Raw genomic sequence first — 19,525 nt, 5'->3', positions numbered from 1 at the left:
TCCTCTGTATTTATCTATTAGCTCTTTGTGCTTCTTTAGGTGTGGTGATCAAACTTCAGGAGCACATTCTAGTTTCGGTCATATCTAAGACAAACAGCCTGCAAAACATTTCTTTAACCATATAGCCATATAATGGAAAGCTATTCTCAAATTAAGCAACAGACAATTTGACTCTGGCAACAGGTTAGGGATAATGTCAACTCCCAAATCCTTCTCTCTCACAGAAACCTGGAATTCATTTCCTGATAGAAAATTATCATACTATGGCCTTCTTCCACACTGTTCCATCCTCATTATTTTACATTAGCTTGGGTTGAATTTCATCAACTTTGTATCAGGCCAACTTTGGAGCATGTTTATGTCCTTTTGTAAGTTGATGCAATCCTCCTCCCCTTTCACTTCCCTTTGCATCATCTCCAAACAAATTCAGGTAGGTGTCTATACTTTCCAGTTAGTCATTCACATAGATCAAGAAGAGAAATGGTCCCACAACCTCAAAGCACTTCACTAGTTGCCTCAACCAATTTTGAGATGGCTCCTCTGACATGCTACTGTTGTTCCCTTCAACTAAGATAATCTCCTGTCCATTAAAGGAGTCTCCCTTAATTCCTGCCTGGTAATCCAGCTTCTTAATCAGCCTTCCATGCAGAAATGTCAAATGCTCAAACAGTCCACATAACCTTCCCTTTTATCTAAGACAGAGCTCATTCTCTCATTAATATCTAAAAGGTTTGTTACACATACTCTCCTTTCCCTAAATCTGTGTTTTCTTTCATTTAAGTAATTTTTCCTTTACAGAAAGTTATGCATCTGCTTTCTAATTATCTTTTCCAGGACCTTACAGGTCACACTCATCGGCAAAACTCGTCTGTAGTTCAATGCCTGTTCCCAGGCTCTCTTCTTGCAGAAAGGTACAACATTCACCCTTTTTCATTCCCTTGGCACTCTACCTCTCCACTGAAACCTTGAACAGTAATTCAAGTAGTATGTTTAGTCTATCTATATAAATCTGTAGCACATATGGTGGAATTTCATCAGAACCATGAGCATCATACAGGTCAAGAACTTTTAGCATCTTATTTAAGTCTTTTCTAAACAATTAAATGTTTTCTAAAACCTTCTCCCCATTCCATCTCACTGGTGTTGGGGGTACAGAATCTTCCAATGTGAAAACACTTATGAACCTTTTATTCAGTTTCTTACATATCTTTATATCATCCTCAACAATTCTTCCTCTGAATCTCTTACCCAGATTAGCAGTTCATTAAGTGACTACAGACTCATATGAATTCATGAGAAAGTCTTAAATTTTCTCCAGCCTTTTCTGCAATATTCTCCTCAAAGTTTCTTTGTTTCTAATTTCAGAACCTCCAATATTCATTTCTTCCTCTCTTACACCTTGCAATTGCTGACCAGTTAGAATGCCATTTATATCTTTGCCATTGCACATCTTGAAGCTCCTTTGCTATCTAACATCTTTTATTACCTCATTCTTTCCTCTTTCTTACCATTCCCTCTGTATTTGAGGCTAGAGGAACCAATGTTCCTACCCAATTGTAAATTTCATAGAACCTCTTGCCACAAAGCCTTTGTTCCAAGCTACTGAACTCCAGTTCCGAATCTATATTACCATAGATATTGGTGAGATTTGTGTAGTTTCCAAAATAGCCTTTGCTGTTTTAATGCCCTCATTTATCACACAATTAAATTTGCGCATTACATGATCACTTCTCCCAAATGGTGTAGCATATATAATATTCTCAATATCCATAATATCATGTGTTCAGATAAGATCTAGCAATGATGGTGTATCAAGCCCTCTCATCCTAATGTGCTTGCTGACTTGGTATACAATATTTTCTTCTACACACTCCAAAAACCTGTCTAATCATGACTCACCATCACCATGAGAATCCTGTCTATCTCCTCATAACTGAAACCTCCTATTATCTATATATCATATATGACACGAGTTATTTTGCAGCTTCATGTGCCTCCTGAAAGTTCCCACACTGTTTGTTTGTATTTGTTTTGCTTTGTCACTGTCTCCCGCATTAGCAAGGTAGCGCAAGGAAACAGACAAAAGAATGGCCCAACCCACCCACATAAACATGTATATACATACACATCCACACACGCAAATATACATACCTATACATCTCAATGTACAAATATATATACACACACAGACATATACATATATACACAAGTACATAATTCATACTGTCTGCCTTTATTTATTCCCATCGCCACCTCGCCACACATGGAATAACATCCCCATCATGTGTGCGAGATAGCGCTAGGAAAAGACAACAAAGGCCCCATTCGTTCACACTCAGTCTCTAGCTGTCATGTAATAATGCACCGAAACCACAGCTCCCTTTCCACATCCAGGCCCCACAGAACTTTCCATGGTTTACCCCAGACGCTTCACATGCCCTGGTTCAATCCCTTGACAGCACGTCGACTCCGGTATACCACATCGTTCCAATTCACTCTATTTCTTGCATGCCTTTCACCCTCCTGCATGTTCAGGCCCCGATCACTCAAAATCTTTTTCACTCCATCTTTCCACCTCCAATTTGGTCTCCCACTTCTCCTCGTTCCCTCCACCTCTGACACATGTATCTTCTTGGTCAATCTTTCCTCACTCATTCTCTCCATGTGACCAAACCATTTCAAAACACCCTCTTCTGCTCTCTCAACCACACTCTTTTTATTTCCACACATCTCTCTTACCCTTACATTACTTACTCGATCAAACCACCTCACACCACATATTGTCCTCAAACATCTCATTTCCAGCACATCCACCCTCCTGCACACAACTCAATCCATAGCCCATGCCTCGCAACCATACAACTTTGTTGGAACCACTATTCCTTCAAACATACCCATTTTTGCTTTGCAAGATAATGTTCTTGACTTCCAAACATTCTTCAAGGCTCCCAGAATTTTTGCCCCCTCCCCCACCCTATGGTTCACTTCCACTTCCATGGTTCCATTCCCTGCCAGATCCACTCCCAGATATCTAAAACACTTTACTTCCTCCAGTTTTTCTCCATTCAAACTTACCTCCCAACTGACTTGACCATCAACCCTACTGTACCTAATAACCTTGCTCTTATTCACATTTACTCTTAACTTTCTTCTTTCACACACTTTACCAAACTCAGTCACCAGCTTCTGCGGTTTCTCACATGAATCAGCCACCAGCGCTGTATCATCATCGAACATAACTGACTCACTTCCCAAGCTCTCTCATCCACAACAGACTGCATACTTGCCCCTCTTTCCAAAACTCTTGCATTCACCTACCTAACAACCCCATCCATAAACAAATTAAACACTGTTATTATTGTATATTTGTTATGGATCACTGTAATATTTTCTGGAGGATTATATGATATTAACATCACAAAGTACTTCCCGACAGTTACTCCTCCCATTATATATCATCTGAGTGGGCTATCCTCTACTATTTCCTGAAACTTAAGGCTATCTTTTAAGAGGGCCAATCCTTCCCTTCCTTTGCCTTCTCTTTCCCTCCTTACTACGATGTATCCCCCTCAGAAAAACAAGTGAATCTTAGCACTATTATGAATCTTGTTTCCACAACTTAGAGAGAGAGAGAGAATATGTACAGCATATAAAAGATACGTAAATCATTTTTCTGGGAAGTGTGACATAACATCACGAAAAAACATAGTACAACATGACTGAGTGTATGTAAAATGAAATCACACATGGAAGAAAACCATAATCATTGTAAGCTTACAATGATAAGGAGCATAAATGCTACCAGTCCAGATCCTCCCCATCCAATAAACACCCTGCAATTCCAACACAAAGGAAAGGTTACTACTTTTTTGGGGCATTTTCTTCAATAATGTGTGATAAAGAATTATTCTTTATGGATGAATCAATTTTAAGAATTTTGTGTTCTTTGCACACTGGGATGTAAATTTCTGAAGAAATGTGTATTAAAGGGTTAATGTGATCAATACCTATCCTATCATATACTGCCAACTATGCTTAAGAAAACTCAATCCTCAATTTTTAGCCAACCCTTTGGCTAAAAAATAAATTTCCAGCTGCATTCCTTTGGAGTGAAAATTCTTCAATAACGTATAAAAATGGTAAGTGGTAACACTTTACTTTATTACGGCAAAACTGTACAATCTCCATATTTAGCATTAACATCTCTTAAAAATACCTAAGAGGGAGACTCATAACCATGAATAAACTGTAAAGGATACTACAAAAAGTCAAATAAAAGAATTTAAAAGGATGCCAAGTACATTGCAGTGCCATCTCATGAGCACGTCAATAACATTGTATATAACCATTAGATTATATATCTTTATTCATGCATTATAATACATAACATCCTTATCATGATGAATGAACTGTAAAGGAGACAAAAATAGACTATAGTGCAAGATTTCAATTAGTGCCAAGCAGCCCTGTGTTGCCAACTCGTACATGCTCATAAAAAATATATATTACCAATATCATATTTTCATTCATGCTTTATAGTACATATCACACATCTTTACACAGCATATATTGACATCATAACATATGTAAATTACAGTAATAACTGTGAATCAATACTTAAGTGGAGGCTGTCACCTAACTTTGTAAATATCTACGTACGAGGTTTTAGCAAACCATTGGGTGAGGGAAGCACTTTACAGGATGCTGGTACCATTTCCTGGGTGGGATAGTTTGGCAAACCACACAGGATGTACAAACTATTTTTTGACACTTACAGACTATAATTGTATTCAACAATGAGAAGGAATACTGTATGCTATATTTTGACTACCTGTAATTTATGGCCAGAGGGTTGAAACTCACTCCCTTCTATCTTAAACAGCAGAACTATTCCTGCTTTCATATAATCATCAAACATCTGACTTTTCCATGCTTCCAAACACACTTTCCAGGTTCTATCAACAGCAGTTTTAACTCCATTCTTCAGTTTCATTCTCTACTTTATGAAATTCTAAATGAATCCTCTTTCGGTATCAGTATTATACTGTAAAAGCATAATCAAAATGTAAATCATACTCTTAAAAAAAGAACTTAATATCTGTATATCAATTTCAAATAAGTGTTCATTGTTATACTACACCATAATGAAGAAGTTAATGATCTTAGAGAAAGTGATCAAGCCTTCAACTATCTCAGAAAAGCCAGGTAATAATTTTTTTCATCATAAGTAAGAAGTTTATATCACTGCTTTATAAAAACATGCAAAAGCATCAAAGGATCAACCATGCTTTATTTGTCCAACTAATCCACATACCTTCACCCTGTCATGTCTTTTGTTAAGATGACCCATTCCTACAGCATGTGAATCCACCAAATCTTCTGCTGACCCTTCATAATCGTATGCAGGAAGGGGTGTAGGGGTGTAAGGTGAGGAGGATGGGGGAACAGGAGATGCTAAGTGGCTCAGATCACCACCATTGGTACTGGAGTGGCATGAGGCGATGGGCTACACACAGAGGATGTTATTGGTGTTAGTCATTTGGAAAAGAGAGACGACTGTTAACAATTAATGAATGAGTCACTAAATAGAAAGCAGAGCATGAGCTCACAGAAAAAAATTTCTCACTACTTAAACTTGATTAAAACACTGAAAATTTAAGATGCCTATGTGATCATAAAACCTATCATAAGATCAACAGTACATTTCTCATCTACATTAGCACATTTTGCTAAAGATAAATCAAAGATGAAAATGTTATTTTCTACAATCTAAGAATCATTGTTATAACTAAAGACACAGGAGTACATTCACAATAAACAAAAAAGAAAGTGAATCTAAAAAAGTAAAAGTATATTGGGATTGTGATAACACTTCTAAATATCAGAGAAAGTTATAGCATTTACTGATTCTATGTAAATAACAACTGGTAGTACCTGTATCATCTGCATTCCCAGTTTATCATTTGAATATCAGTTAGTATCATATATGAAATAAAGTCATCATAAGAAATTGCACAAATAGGAGTCAAACAAGACATTTCCAATATTACTGAAAGCTGTACTTAATAAGTGCACATTCAAACATGAAAATACTCTCATGTACAGACAACCTCATAATGACATCACAGCATCTCAACATTACACAAGCAATAACAAACATAAAGCATAACATCACACATTTAGAACACTGCTTTCCTCAAAACAAAATGCTATCATCCCCACAGAAAGCCACCAACATTCTCTTGACATCTGACAAATGAATCCAATCTGCACCCACTCATTCCCCTGAATAATAAAAAAAATTTCACTCCACAAAACACCAACTATACTAAATATTGCATACGACAACATATGTACTCCCCATACATCAATGCAAACAAAATCTGAATAAGGCCCTCAAAAAAACTCTCTTAGTATCCTCAACAAGACAATTCATTTGTTACATACTAAACCATGCCTCCACGACCTGGTCAACCATCCTTTCAAAAACAAATGAAAGAAAACCACAAACGACACCTCAATGAGCACTCAGAAAAATCATTGGAGAATTAGCAACCACAAACACTGAACACCTGCACAATGAAACAAAAGTACTTCCAAAACAATCCCATCTCAACATGCTTAGCACCCATATCTATGCTACTGCCCTTACCTCTTCCCATCCAAAGCCAACTCAATACCATAAACCAAACTTCATGCTGAAAGAAAGTTTGCCACTGCATCACACTTCAGCAATGTCTGCTCACAGATCCCCTAAACCCCAACACCATATCGACTAAACACATTCACACAGTGATGACTTGACAAAGACTAAACAATTGCTCCTAACCCTATCTTGAATGCCATTCCACTGGAAATACACCCACCTGAAACTACACTCCCCAAACAAGTACAAGTCACTGTCTCAAATTCAAGACACCATTCATCTCTTTTAACATTACAAACACTGAATCAATATATTACAGGACCCCTTATAAATAAGATGTAACTTCCACAATGAAGACACTGAATATCAACTTAACTGCTTTGCACTTATTCCACTAAAACAAACACCCACTACATCACACTGCTTGAACTAAGGTCCTGAATGGTGAACATGGTACACTACCTGAGTGTTGCAACAGACCTACAGAAGGGGAGCCTGGAGCAGCAAAGTAAGTATAAATAAGAACTTAAAAAAAAAAAAAAAACTAATGACACTAAACAATAATAATGCATTCAAGACCATCCTTTGAGGCATACCTATATAAAAGATAATGAAAACCACCCACTACGATAAAGACAAAAAGACTTGGAAAAAAATGACAGCCAACTCCACAGCTGGTTGCCAAGCTGCAGGTTTCAAATCCAAAATCACTCATGCAGGTTTCATATCCAAAATCCTCTGCTTAAAGTAGTTATCTACTTGCTATCTTCTCCAGTACCTTGCACACCACACTCATACAGGAAACTAGTCTGTAGTTCAGCACATTCCAAGTCTACTTCCTTACTGAGAGGTGTGTTTGCCCTCTTCCACTCCCTTGGTACATTATCTTTCTCAAGTGTCATCTTGAACAGCATTTCAAGTGGTTTGTGAAATACATTTGCACAAATCTTCAGTGCAAAAGGATAAATTTCATTAGGACCATGAGCTTTGTATCATTTAAGACCCTTTAATATTACATTCATATATTTTCTAAATATGCGACTGTTTTCCAATACCTGCTCCCCATTCCATCTCTGAGGTGTTGAGGATAATGCATCTTCCACTGAGAAGACACTTTTGATGCTGTCATTCAGTTCAATGCATATCCTTACATCACCCTTTACAACTCTTCTTTGCGAATCCTTAAGCTTGGTCAGCTGCTCCTTAACTGAAAATATTTTGGGATACATTTTCCCACACCTGCTGTTTTATGTGTTATCTAAGTACACTACAAATCATAAGGAAATAGAAAGTTCTTCAATATTATTGACCGGACTTCAAACACTCTCATTGATCCTTCCAGTTTTACATACAGACTTAGCATTTTCCTATGTTTTTTCATGTCACTGGTACACTTGGGTCCTTTTTACTCATTTTAGCAGTATCATAATTCACCTTTATGCAAAAAATTCTCTGATAATTTAGCTTTAAATGTAACAAGCAGAGGAGCGCATGCAAGGACAAACGAACTATTTTAGTCGTTCACATTAAATCCAGTTACATACAAAGATGCACACAATCACATCTCCACTTGTTCAAATGGTGAAGCTTCCTGACATAAAATCAAAATTAATTAAAAGAGCTGAGAATAACAGGACCTTTACCAAACATTAAAATCATGATACTCTTATCATTTGATGCAAATAATGCTAGGTAATCAGCCTGTCTATGAAGGACTTTTTATTTGCTCTAACAAAATCATTCAGAATCACATTGCAGCCACTAAAGGTCAATTTTCACAAACATACTGCTATATTTATAAACCAGTTAATGTCAGCATCACACACTGAAAATGGTAAAACTTACTTCTTGACCATAAATGAGGCATGGTGACCTGTACCACTTTGGAGAATTAGAAAACACACTGCAGTCTGCAAGCTATAACATATCTCCAGTAGAAGAATGCAAACAATAAATTATTTTCCTCTGCCATCATAATGATGTCCAAGATGAACAAAAGAGATTGCATATCCTCTTCACTAATTTCTTTATTAGAGGATGGAAAATACAGTACCAGTAATGGGTATTTTATAAGATATTACAGGTACACCACCAATTTTCTGGCAACCAATGGTTCGACACATCCTTTAGTCCTGACAAAATTATGTGAGGGAACTTGAAATTACTGCAGCCATCAGACTACTTTACTGGGCGGCCACAGATGGCGTTGAGTAGGGTGCGCTTATTTACATTCTTTACATTGCACTTGCTGGTGGTGATACTGTAATTCAGTGAGATTCTTAGCTTCCTTTGCTCAAATTTAACCCTAGCTACGGCTTCTAAGACATATGAGAGTGTCAGTCGTGGTGTCAAACATAAACACCAGTCCATATCAATCCAAGATAAAGTAGAATTATTGAAAGAAACGGACCGTGGTGTTTTGGTGCGTAAGCTGTGTGACATCTACAGTGTTGGTTCATCAACTGTTTATGATATAAAGAAGCAAAGGGAGAAAATATTGAAATTCTATGTAGACAGCGATTCCAAGAAGCAAATGATGATTAAAAAACTATGAAAGATGGTAAGACTACTGATCACAATCGAAAGATGATGGAATGGTTTCAACGTGTCGGAGTGATGGAGTGGACTTGTCAGGTAGCATGATAATGGACCAGGCTTAGTTGTTCCATAAAGAACTTAAATTACAACATGAGCGTGACTATAATGAAGGATGGCTTCATAGATTCAAGAAGCGTCATGGAATTTCCATGAATAAAGTGTGTGGAGAAAAGCGGTTTGCAAACCACCGTGGTGTTCTGGTGCGTAAGCTGTGTGACATCTACAGTATTGTTCATCAAAACTGTTTATGATATAAAGAAGCAAAGGGAGAAAATATGGAAATTCTATGCAGACAGCGATTCCAAGAAGCAAATGATGATTAAAAAACTATGAAAGATGGTAAGACTACTGATCACAATCGAAAAATGATGGAATGGTTTCGTGTCGGAGTGATGGAGTGGACTTGTCAGGTAGCGTGATAATGGACCAGGCTTAGTTATTCCATTAAGAACTTAAATTACAACATGAGCGTGACTATAATGAAGGATGGCTTCATAGATTCAAGAAGCGTCATGGAATTTCCATGAATAAAGTGTGTGGAGAAAAGCAGTTTGCAAACCATGAAGATGCTGAATATGTGAATGAATTTGCAAAACTCGTAGCTGACGAGCACCTAAGTCCTGAGCAGATGTATAATACAGATGAAACTGCATTATTCTGGCAATGCACACCTAGGAAAACACTAACAACAGAAAACAAAGATGACCCCACAGGATTCAAACAATTTAAGGACAGACTTACCATCTTAGGGTGCCCAAACATTTAATATTTGTTTAATTCAACTTTCTAGCAGTCCATGGTATACTTTAGACACATAGGAGATGTATAATTAGTGGGTTACAGGTGTGTTAATGAATTATTATTCCATGACCATGGCTGGTCCGACAATATGGTCAATCCAGCAAGGCGTCAGAACCAAAAGTGTTTGGAAATTGGTGGTGTACCTGTACAAAATATATATCATTTTTTTTCAATAACTATAGTGTATTGGTATTCTTTTTCCTTAATGATAATAATATACAAGTAATTAAAGAAGTTATTCTATGCAGTTTTGAGCCATATGTTTTAGAATGACAGCAGAGCAAAATAATGTTATGTCACCCACAATCCCTGTCAAAATAAGTTCTCTATCATAAGTGAAGCACTGTCATTTGCTGATTGGGATTGCAAGCCAAAGTAACTTTGCCCATTTCAGTATGATGTTTACATTTGTAGATATGTATCATCATTGTGTATCACGTATTTTGAAGACTGAGAGTCAGGTAACTCTCATTTATAAGAGATATTGAGAGTGCCAAAAGCGAAGATAGTGTCCCTTATATGGCAACCATGTGCTAGTATTATATATGAATCTGATAATATTCAACTCTGACAGCATGATAAAGGACATTATGACTCAAAAAAGTTTCATTAACTTTCAGTAGTTCATTATCAATAAACAAGAATATCCAATAGGGCAAATCAAAAATGTCACTAAGGCAAGAACTTAGCATCATTGTCTGAAATTGTACCATAAATTTCAAATGTTATCATAACGAGATGTCACTCTGTTGTCATATGAGGACCTTGCTATTTACATATTTTCCTTTCTTTTCATATTTGTTTACTGTTTCTTATGTTAGCACCAGGAAAAGACAACGATATAGCCTCATTTGCTTACATCCACTCTCAAGCTGTCATGCATAATGCACCAAAACTATAGCCCCTACCCATGACCAAGCTGCCTGCTTATACCCTTTTAGTCAGCCTCTCCTCACTCATCCTATCCCTATGTCCATACCATTAAAGCACATCCTATTCAGTTCTCTGACATATACTTTGCTTACTACCACATCTCTCTTTTACCCTATCTTTTATTCAGTCAACTCTCCTTACACCACTTACTATCTTCAAACATATCATTTCCAATACATCCACCCTCTTCTATACAGTCTATCTTTAAATAGAGCACATGCCTCACATCTATACAACACAGTCAATATACCATCAACCTTACCGATCTTTGCACTAAAAGACAGTAATCTGCTCTTTCTATCTTTCTATAAACTTCTAAATGTGCCCAGGACCTTAGATCCCTCACCCTGTGTGAGAAATGTAACACTGCATGTGAAAAGTCACCGTTGGTGAGGATGTTTCATTGGGAGTACTGTTTCATCAAAGAACTTCCCCCTTCAGAGGGTTCTGAATTTCCTTGCTACTGGAAGTAGCACATCGTTAGGCTACAGGAGCCTCTAGAAACAGGTCCTCGGTAATAATATCAGGGCTCTCTCTTGGGTAATCATAAATAAATAAATAGACATGTGTGATATACCATGCAATTATGATGAATAAATAGAGACATATTATAAATCATATATCATTTAGAGGTAAAGCCACTGTGAGTGACTGACACAGTGGCTTGCCCTTAAATTGGTCAACCACTTTTTGTCAGCACTGTGGAGAATGGTGTCACATACCTTTTGTCTGAGGTTGTGCAGAGGACACTATCAAATATCTTTTTGGTGTCTATGCCAAAAGTATTGCATAAGAAGAGGGCTGTGGTTGGCTAAACTCATCTACGATGTGTTGCCTGAGGTCAATGTGTAGAGTGGTGGTGGACAGGCTGGGTATACAGCCATGTTGTACAGGTGAGAGTGGGATATTTGCTTCACTGATGTGCATCAGTTTTTCACAAAATTTGGATACTGAAGATTGAAGTGATGTATGGCAGTAGCAGCAGGAGCAGGGAGAAGGAGGTGGTCTGAGGGGTTTCAGGATTCATATTTCATTAAAAAGTTTCTGGAAGTTAGGGATTATGTTTTGTTGCCAGGATTGGATGAAGATATCTTGGAATGCAACTGCTCAAAAGTGTTTTATATGAAAATTTGATGTGCTGTCAGGGCCAGTTGCAGTTTAGTTCTTCAAGATCTTAACTGGGGGGAGGGGACAGTTGTTTCTGGATGGATTTTGTGTACAATTTTTCAGAACTTTCCCAATTACTGCATGATGGTTTGTGGCTAATTTTTGAGTATTGTCTTACAGGTATGTTCCTGTGATTTTTGGAAGAAAAGATGTCACTGAAATGGGTCATTAGTGCGAGCGATTAGAAAGCATAGTGAGTGGTGGGATAAAGAAGTAAGGTTGTTAGTGAAAGAGAAAAGAAAGGTGTTTGGACGATACTTACAAGGAAGGATAGCAAATGACTGGGAAATGTATAAAAGAAAGCGGCAGGAGGTCAAGAGGAAGGTGCAAGGGTAGAAAAAGTGGGCAAATGAGAACAAAATGCGTAAGAAAGAGAACAAATGGGAACATCGGTGAAGGGGGCATGGGGGAATAATATCAGGTAGTGATAAAGTGAGGAGAAAGAGTAAGTATCTTGAAGGTTTGTTGAATGTGTTTGATGATAAGAGTGGTAGATGTAGAGTGTTTTAATGGGGTGGTGTGCAAAGTGAGAGTGTCAGGGAGAATGGTTTGGTTAAGAGAAAGGAGGTGGTGAAAGCCTTACGGAAGATGAAATCCAGCAAGGTGGTGGGTTTGGATGGTATGGCAGTTGAATTTATCATGGAAGGGGGTGACTGGTGCTGATTGGTTGGTAAGGTTATTCAATGTATGTATCATAATGAAGTGCTTGAGAAGTGCAAGAGGATTGGCAGAATGCATGGACAGTGTCATCCTACAAAGGCAAAGGGGATAAAAGTGAGTGTTCAAACTACAGAGGCATATGTTTGTTGAGTATTACTGGAAAATTGTGTGGGAAGGTACTGACTGAGAGGGTGAAGGCATGTACAGAGCATCAGATTGGGGAAGAGTAGTGTGGTTCCAGAAGTGGTAGAGGATGTGTGGATCAGGTGTTTGCTCTGAAGAATGTGTGTGAGAAATACTTAGAAAAACAAATGGATTTATTTGTGGCATTCTTTTATACATCTCCCACTCAATTGCATTTTTTCCCTGCAAAAATCGTCCAAATGCCTCTCTCTTCTCTTTCACTAATAACCTTACTTCTTCATCCCACCACTCACCACCCTTTCTAATCAACCCATCTCCCACGCTTCTCATGCCACAAGCATCTTTTGTGCACTCCATCACTGATTCCCTAAATACATCCCATTCCTCCCCCACTCCCCTTACTTCCATTGTTCTCACCTTTTTCCATTCTGCACTCAGTCTCTCCTGGTACTTCCTCACACAAGTCTCCTTCCCAAGCTCACTTACTGCTCACCACCCTCTTCACCCCAACATTCACTCTTCTTTTCTGAAAACCCATAAAAGAAAGAGACAGGAGGTCAAGAGAAAGGTGCAAGAGGTGAAAAAGAGGGCAAATGAGAGTTGGGGTGAGAGAGTATCATTAAATTTTAGGGAGAATAAAAAGATGTTTTGGAAGGAGGTAAATAAAGTGCATAAGACAAGGGAGCAAATGGGAACTTCAGTGAAGGGCGCTAATGGGGAGGTGATAACAAGTAGTGGTGATGTGAGAAGGAGATGGAGTGAGTATTTTGAAGGTTTGTTGAATGTGTTTGATGATAGAGTGGCAGATATAGGGTGTTTTGGTCGAGGTGGTGTGCAAAGTGAGAGGGTTAGGGAAAATGATTTCGTAAACAGAGAAGAGGTAGTAAAAGCTTTGCGGAAGATGAAAGCCGGCAAAGCAGCAGGCTTGGATGGTATTGCAGTGGAATCTATTAAAAAAGGGGGTGACTGTATTGTTGACTGGTTGGTAAGGTTATTTAATGTATGTATGACTCATGGTGAGGTGCCTGAGGATTGGCGGAATGCGTGCATAGTGCCATTGTACAAAGGCAAAGGGGATAAGAGTGAGTGCTCAAATTACAGAGGTATAAGTTTGTTGAGTATTCCTGGTAAATCATATGGGAGGGTACTGATTGAGAGGGTGAAGGCATGTACAGAGCATCAGATTGGGGAAGAGCAGTGTGGTTTCAGAAGTGGCAGAGGATGTGTGGATCAGGTGTTTGCTTTGAAGAATGTATGTGAGAAATACTTAGAAAAGCAAATGGATTGTATGTAGCATTTATGGATCTGGAGAAGGCATATGATAGAGTTGATAGAGATGTCTGTGGATGGTGTTAAGAATATATGGTGTGGGAGGCAAGTTGATAGAAGCAGTGAAAAGTTTTTATCGAGGATGTAAGGCATGTGTACGTGTAGGAAGAGAGGAAAGTGATTGGTTCTCAGTGAATGTAGGTTTGCAGCAAGGGTGTGTGATGTCTCCATGGTTGTTTAATTTGTTTATGGATGGGGTTGTTAGGGAGGTGAATGCAAGAGTTTTGGAAAGAGGGGCAGATATGAAGTCTGTTGTGGATGAGAGAGCTTGGGAAGTGAGCCAGTTGTTGTTCGCTGATGATACAGCGCTGGTGGCTGATTCATGTGAGAAACCGCAGAAGCTGGTGACTGAGTTTGGTAAAGTGTGTGAAAGAAGAAAGTTAAGAGTAAATGTGAATAAGAGCAAGATTATTAGGTACAGTAGGGTTGAGGGTTGTCAATTGGGAGGTAAGTTTGAATGGAGAAAAACTGGAGGAAGTAAAGTGTTTTAGATATCTGGGAGTGGATCTGAAAGCGGATAGAACCATGGAAGCGGAAGTGAATCATAGGGTGGGGGAGGGGGGCGAAAATTCTGGGAGCCTTGAAGAATGTGTGGAAGTCGAGAACATTATCTCGGAGAGCAAAAATGGGTATGTTTGAAGGAATAGTGGTTCCAACAATGTTGTATAGTTGCGAGGCATGGGCTATGGATAGAGTTGTGCGCAGGAGGGTGGATGTGCTGGAAATGAGATGTTTGAGGACAATGTGTGGTGTGAGGTGGTTTGATCGAGTAAGTAATGTAAGGGTAAGGGAGATGTGTGGAAATAAAAAGAGCGTGGTTGAGAGAGCAGAAGAGGGTGTTTTGAAATGGTTTGGGCACATGGAGAGAACGAGTGAGGAAAGATTGACCAAGAGGATATATGTGTCGGAGGTGGAGGGAACGAGGAGAAGTGGGAGACCAAATTGGAGGTGGAAAGATGGAGTGAAAAAGATTTTGAGTGATCGGGGCCTGAACATGCAGGAGGGTGAAAGGCGGGCAAGGAATAGAGTGAATTGGATCGATGTGGTATACCGGGGTTGACGTGCTGTCAGTGGATTGAATCAGGGCATGTGAAGCGTCTGGGGTAAACCATGGAAAGTTCTGTGGGGCCTGGATGTGGAAAGGGAGCTGTGGTTTCGGGCATTATTGCATGACAGCTAGAGACTGAGTAGTGAACGAATGGGGCCTTTGTTTTCTTTTCCTAGCGCTACCTCGCACACATGAGGGGGGAGGGGGATGGTATTCCATGTGTGGCGAGGTGGCAATGGGAATGAATAAAGGCAGACAGTGTGAATTGTGTGCATGGGTATATATGTATGTGTCTGTGTGTGTATACATATGTGTACATTGAGATGTATAGGTATGTATATTTGTGTGTGTGAACATGTATGTATATACATGTGTATGGGGGTGGGTTGGGCCATTTCTTTCGTCTGTTTCCTTGCGCTACCTCGCAAACGCGGGAGACAGCGACAAAGCAAAATAAATAAAATAAATATACATGTACATGCGTGTGTGTATACATGTAAGTATATGGCTATATGGGTCTTTCTTCATCTGTTTCCTGGCACTACCTTTTCCTGTGTTCGTGAGCTAAGCCAGGTACACCGAAACCACAGCTCCCAATCCACAGCTAGGCCCCACAGACCTTTCTATGGTTTAATCCAGATGCTTTACATGCCCTATTTCAGTCTACTGATGGGGAGATGTAACTAGACTCCACATGCATGAGGGCACACCATGAGAGAAAAGTTAAAAGAGCCTCTCACTTGATAGGAGTCCACATTTTTTTCCTGGGCCTTAATTGAAACATAGAGAGAACTATAAAACAGACAAAGAAAATACAAAGGAAATAGGGCAGCAAAAGCCTTTAGAATGTGGTCCTAGATAAAATCAGGGGTCTTCCTTAAAAAGAGGTCTCAAGGTAATCTAAAGTAAAAAAAAAAAAAAAAAGGCGGTTTGACCCTACAGAACAACATTTCATAGAGCAACATTACACAACAGCAACAGCCATGAATTTGGATACAAATTTATAGAATGAAACTAAGGCTTCACAATACCAACAAATCTGAACAAAATTCATATTCTTTTTAGAATATTCATAAATTTTCCAAAAAGAAGGAACAGAGAAGGGGGCCATATGAGGATATTCCCTCAAAGGCCCAGTCCTCTGTTCTTAACGCTACCTCACTAATGCGGGAAATGGCGAAGAGTATGAAAAAAAAAAATACTCAAAGATGTAAGGCTTTTGTTATGATGCCTTTTATAAAGATATCAGAGCAAAATAACATTAGAGTCTTACCATTTTTCAGCCAATGACTGTCACTGTATAGGCACACCAAGTTTTCATTTCTCAACGTGCCATATAAATAAGTGACACTTCCCTAACTTAAAAGCATTAAAATATACTGTACAATGGACACATACACCATCAACCATAAAATTCATCAGCTAAAATGGATGAATTTACTTTGGAGGGCTTGATAAATCATTAACTCCTTCCACATCCAACTCTACCACCACCAACCTCCAACTCTCATCACCAGCGTTTTCATTCTGTGTTCCATTATACAGTGTATGATCTATCAATGAAATGGCAACAGCTGCTGAGTCATTAGGTCAAATTTACACCTTTAAAGAGTATGGAAAGCCAATGGTAAGCTTAGCTCTTTTGGCTGAAATCTATACTTTAGAATTAGGTTAGTGAAACTTTTGATCAGGACTGTAACCCCCCATAACATGTGTTTTCAATTACTCAAGCAATGACATTCTGCAAGAATGGCAGATCTCCAAGAACAAAAACCTGATCACACTACGAGGATCCCCAGTATATGTATACAGTACTTTTAAGTGGGAAAGAAAAAGTACATCTTCACCTATAAAATATAACAATCATACAAAATCCATCACAATACTGTATTCCTTTCTGTCCACTGGTGATAAGGCAGGAGGCAAAACTGAAGTGGGAAGGATGAAGTGCAACAAATTTTGAGCGATTGGGGCCTGGACATGAAGGAGGGTGATACTCGTGCAAGGAACAGAATTAGAATGATGTGGTATACCAAGCTTAACATGCTGTTAATGGACTGATCCAGGGCATGTGAAATGTCTGGGGTTATCCATAGAAAGGTCTGTGGGACCTGGATGTGCATAGGGATCTGCAGTTTTGGTACAATACACATGACAGCTAGAGACTGACTGTGTACAAATGTGGCCTTTTTTGTCTGTTTTACATGCCCTTATTTGTCTGTTTTACATTCCCTAACTCACTGATGGAGGGGGTAGCGATGCTGTTTCCTTTGGGGCAGGGAAGCACCAGGAATGGATGAAGGCAAGCATGGAAGAATATGTACATTTGTATATATGTATATGTCTGTGTATATGTTGATATGTATATGAATATGTATGTATATGTGCATGTATGAGGTAAACAATGGAAAGTTTTGTGAGGCCTGAATGTGGAAAGGGAGCTATGGTTTCGGTGCATTACACATGACAGCTAGAGACGGAGTGTGAACAACTGTGGCCTTTGTTGGCTTTTCCTTGCGCTACATCGTGCCATTTCATTTTTGGTGGGTGGCGATGGGGATGGATGAAGGCAGCTAGTATGAATATGTACATGGTTTCAGAAGTGGTAGAGGATGTGTGGATCAGGTGTTTGCTTTGAAGAATGTATGTGAGAAATACTTAGAAAAGCAAATGGATTTGTATGTAGCATTTATGGATCTGGAGAAGGCATATGATAGAGTTGATAGAGATGCTCTGTGGAAGGTATTAAGAATATATGGTGTGGGAGGCAAGTTGTTAGAAGCAGTGAAAAGTTTTTATCGAGGATGTAAGGCATGTGTACGTGTAGGAAGAGAGGAAAGTGATTGGTTCTCAGTGAATGTAGGTTTGCGGCAGGGGTGTGTGACTCCATGGTTGTTTAATTTGTTTATGGATGGGGTTGTTAGGGAGGTAAATGCAAGAGTTTTGGAAAGAGGGGCAAGTATGAAGTCTGTTGGGGATGAGAGAGCTTGGGAAGTGAGTCAGTTGTTGTTCGCTGATGATACAGCGCTGGTGGCTGATTCATGTGAGAAACTGCAGAAGCTGGTGACTGAGTTTGGTAAAGTGTGTGGAAAAAGAAAGTTAAGAGTAAATGTGAATAAGAGCAAGGTTATTAGGTACAGTAGGGTTGAGGGTCAAGTCAATTGGGAGGTGAGTTTGAATGGAGAAAAACTGGAGGAAGTGAAGTGTTTTAGATATCTGGGAGTGGATCTGGCAGCGGATGGAACCATGGAAGCGGAAGTGGATCATAGGGTGGGGGAGGGGGCGAAAATTCTGGGAGCCTTGAAGAATGTGTGGAAGTCGAGAACATTATCTCGGAAAGCAAAAAATGGGTATGTTTGAAGGAATAGTGGTTCCAACAATGTTGTATGGTTGCGAGGCGTGGGCTATGGATAGAGTTGTGCGCAGGAGGATGGATGTGCTGGAAATGAGATGTTTGAGGACAATGTGTGGTGTGAGGTGGTTTGATCGAGTGAGTAATGTAAGGGTAAGAGAGATGTGTGGAAATAAAAAGAGCGTGGTTGAGAGAGCAGAAGAGGGTGTTTTGAAGTGGTTTGGGCACATGGAGAGGATGAGTGAGGAAAGATTGACCAAGAGGATATATGTGTCAGAGGTGGAGGGAACGAGGAGAAGAGGGAGACCAAATTGGAGGTGGAAAGATGGAGTGAAAAAGATTTTGTGTGATCGGGGCCTGAACATGCAGGAGGGTGAAAGGAGGGCAAGGAATAGAGTGAATTGGATCGATGTGGTATACTGGGGTTGACGTGCTGTCAGTGGATTGAATCAAGGCATGTGAAGCGTCTGGGGTAAACCATGGAAAGCTGTGCAGGTATGTATATTTGCGTGTGTGGACGTATGTATATACATGTGTATGGGGGTGGGTTGGGCCATTTCTTTCGTCTGTTTCCTTGCGCTACCTCGCAAACACGGGAGACAGCGACAAAGTATAATAATAATAATATAATATATACGTATGTGTCTGTGAATTATACGTATATGTATTTATACACTGAAATGTATAGGAATGTATAAGTGCGTGTGTGGGGATTTATGTATATACATGTGTATATGGGTGGGTTCGGCCATTCTTTCGTCTGCTTCCTTGTGCTACCTCGCTAACGCGGGAGACAGCGACAAAGCCCTTTCATCCACAACAGACTGCATACTTGACCCCTCTCTCC

The 19,525-nt window shown here is 39.3% G+C and overlaps 1 protein-coding gene across 14 annotated transcripts in view; it reads right to left on the bottom strand.

Annotated features, from left to right (window-relative positions):
• LOC139745942 (protein lap4-like) overlaps window positions 1-19,525 on the bottom strand; it is a 556,451-nt gene that overhangs the window by 102,073 nt on the left and 434,853 nt on the right. For 12 of the 14 annotated variants that reach the window (XM_071656641.1, XM_071656649.1, XM_071656646.1 and 9 more), the window contains one exon: window positions 5,315-5,506. The exons of the other annotated variants lie outside the window; for them this stretch is intronic. In XM_071656641.1, coding sequence (XP_071512742.1) covers window positions 5,315-5,506 — 192 coding nt within the window. The remainder of the gene's footprint in view (window positions 1-5,314; window positions 5,507-19,525) is intronic. 14 annotated transcript variants of the gene reach the window in all.

Source organism: Panulirus ornatus, chromosome 63 (genome assembly GCF_036320965.1).
Source record: "Panulirus ornatus isolate Po-2019 chromosome 63, ASM3632096v1, whole genome shotgun sequence".
Taxonomy (NCBI): Eukaryota; Metazoa; Arthropoda; class Malacostraca; order Decapoda; family Palinuridae; genus Panulirus; species Panulirus ornatus.
This window is presented reverse-complemented; position numbering and strand designations above follow the sequence as displayed.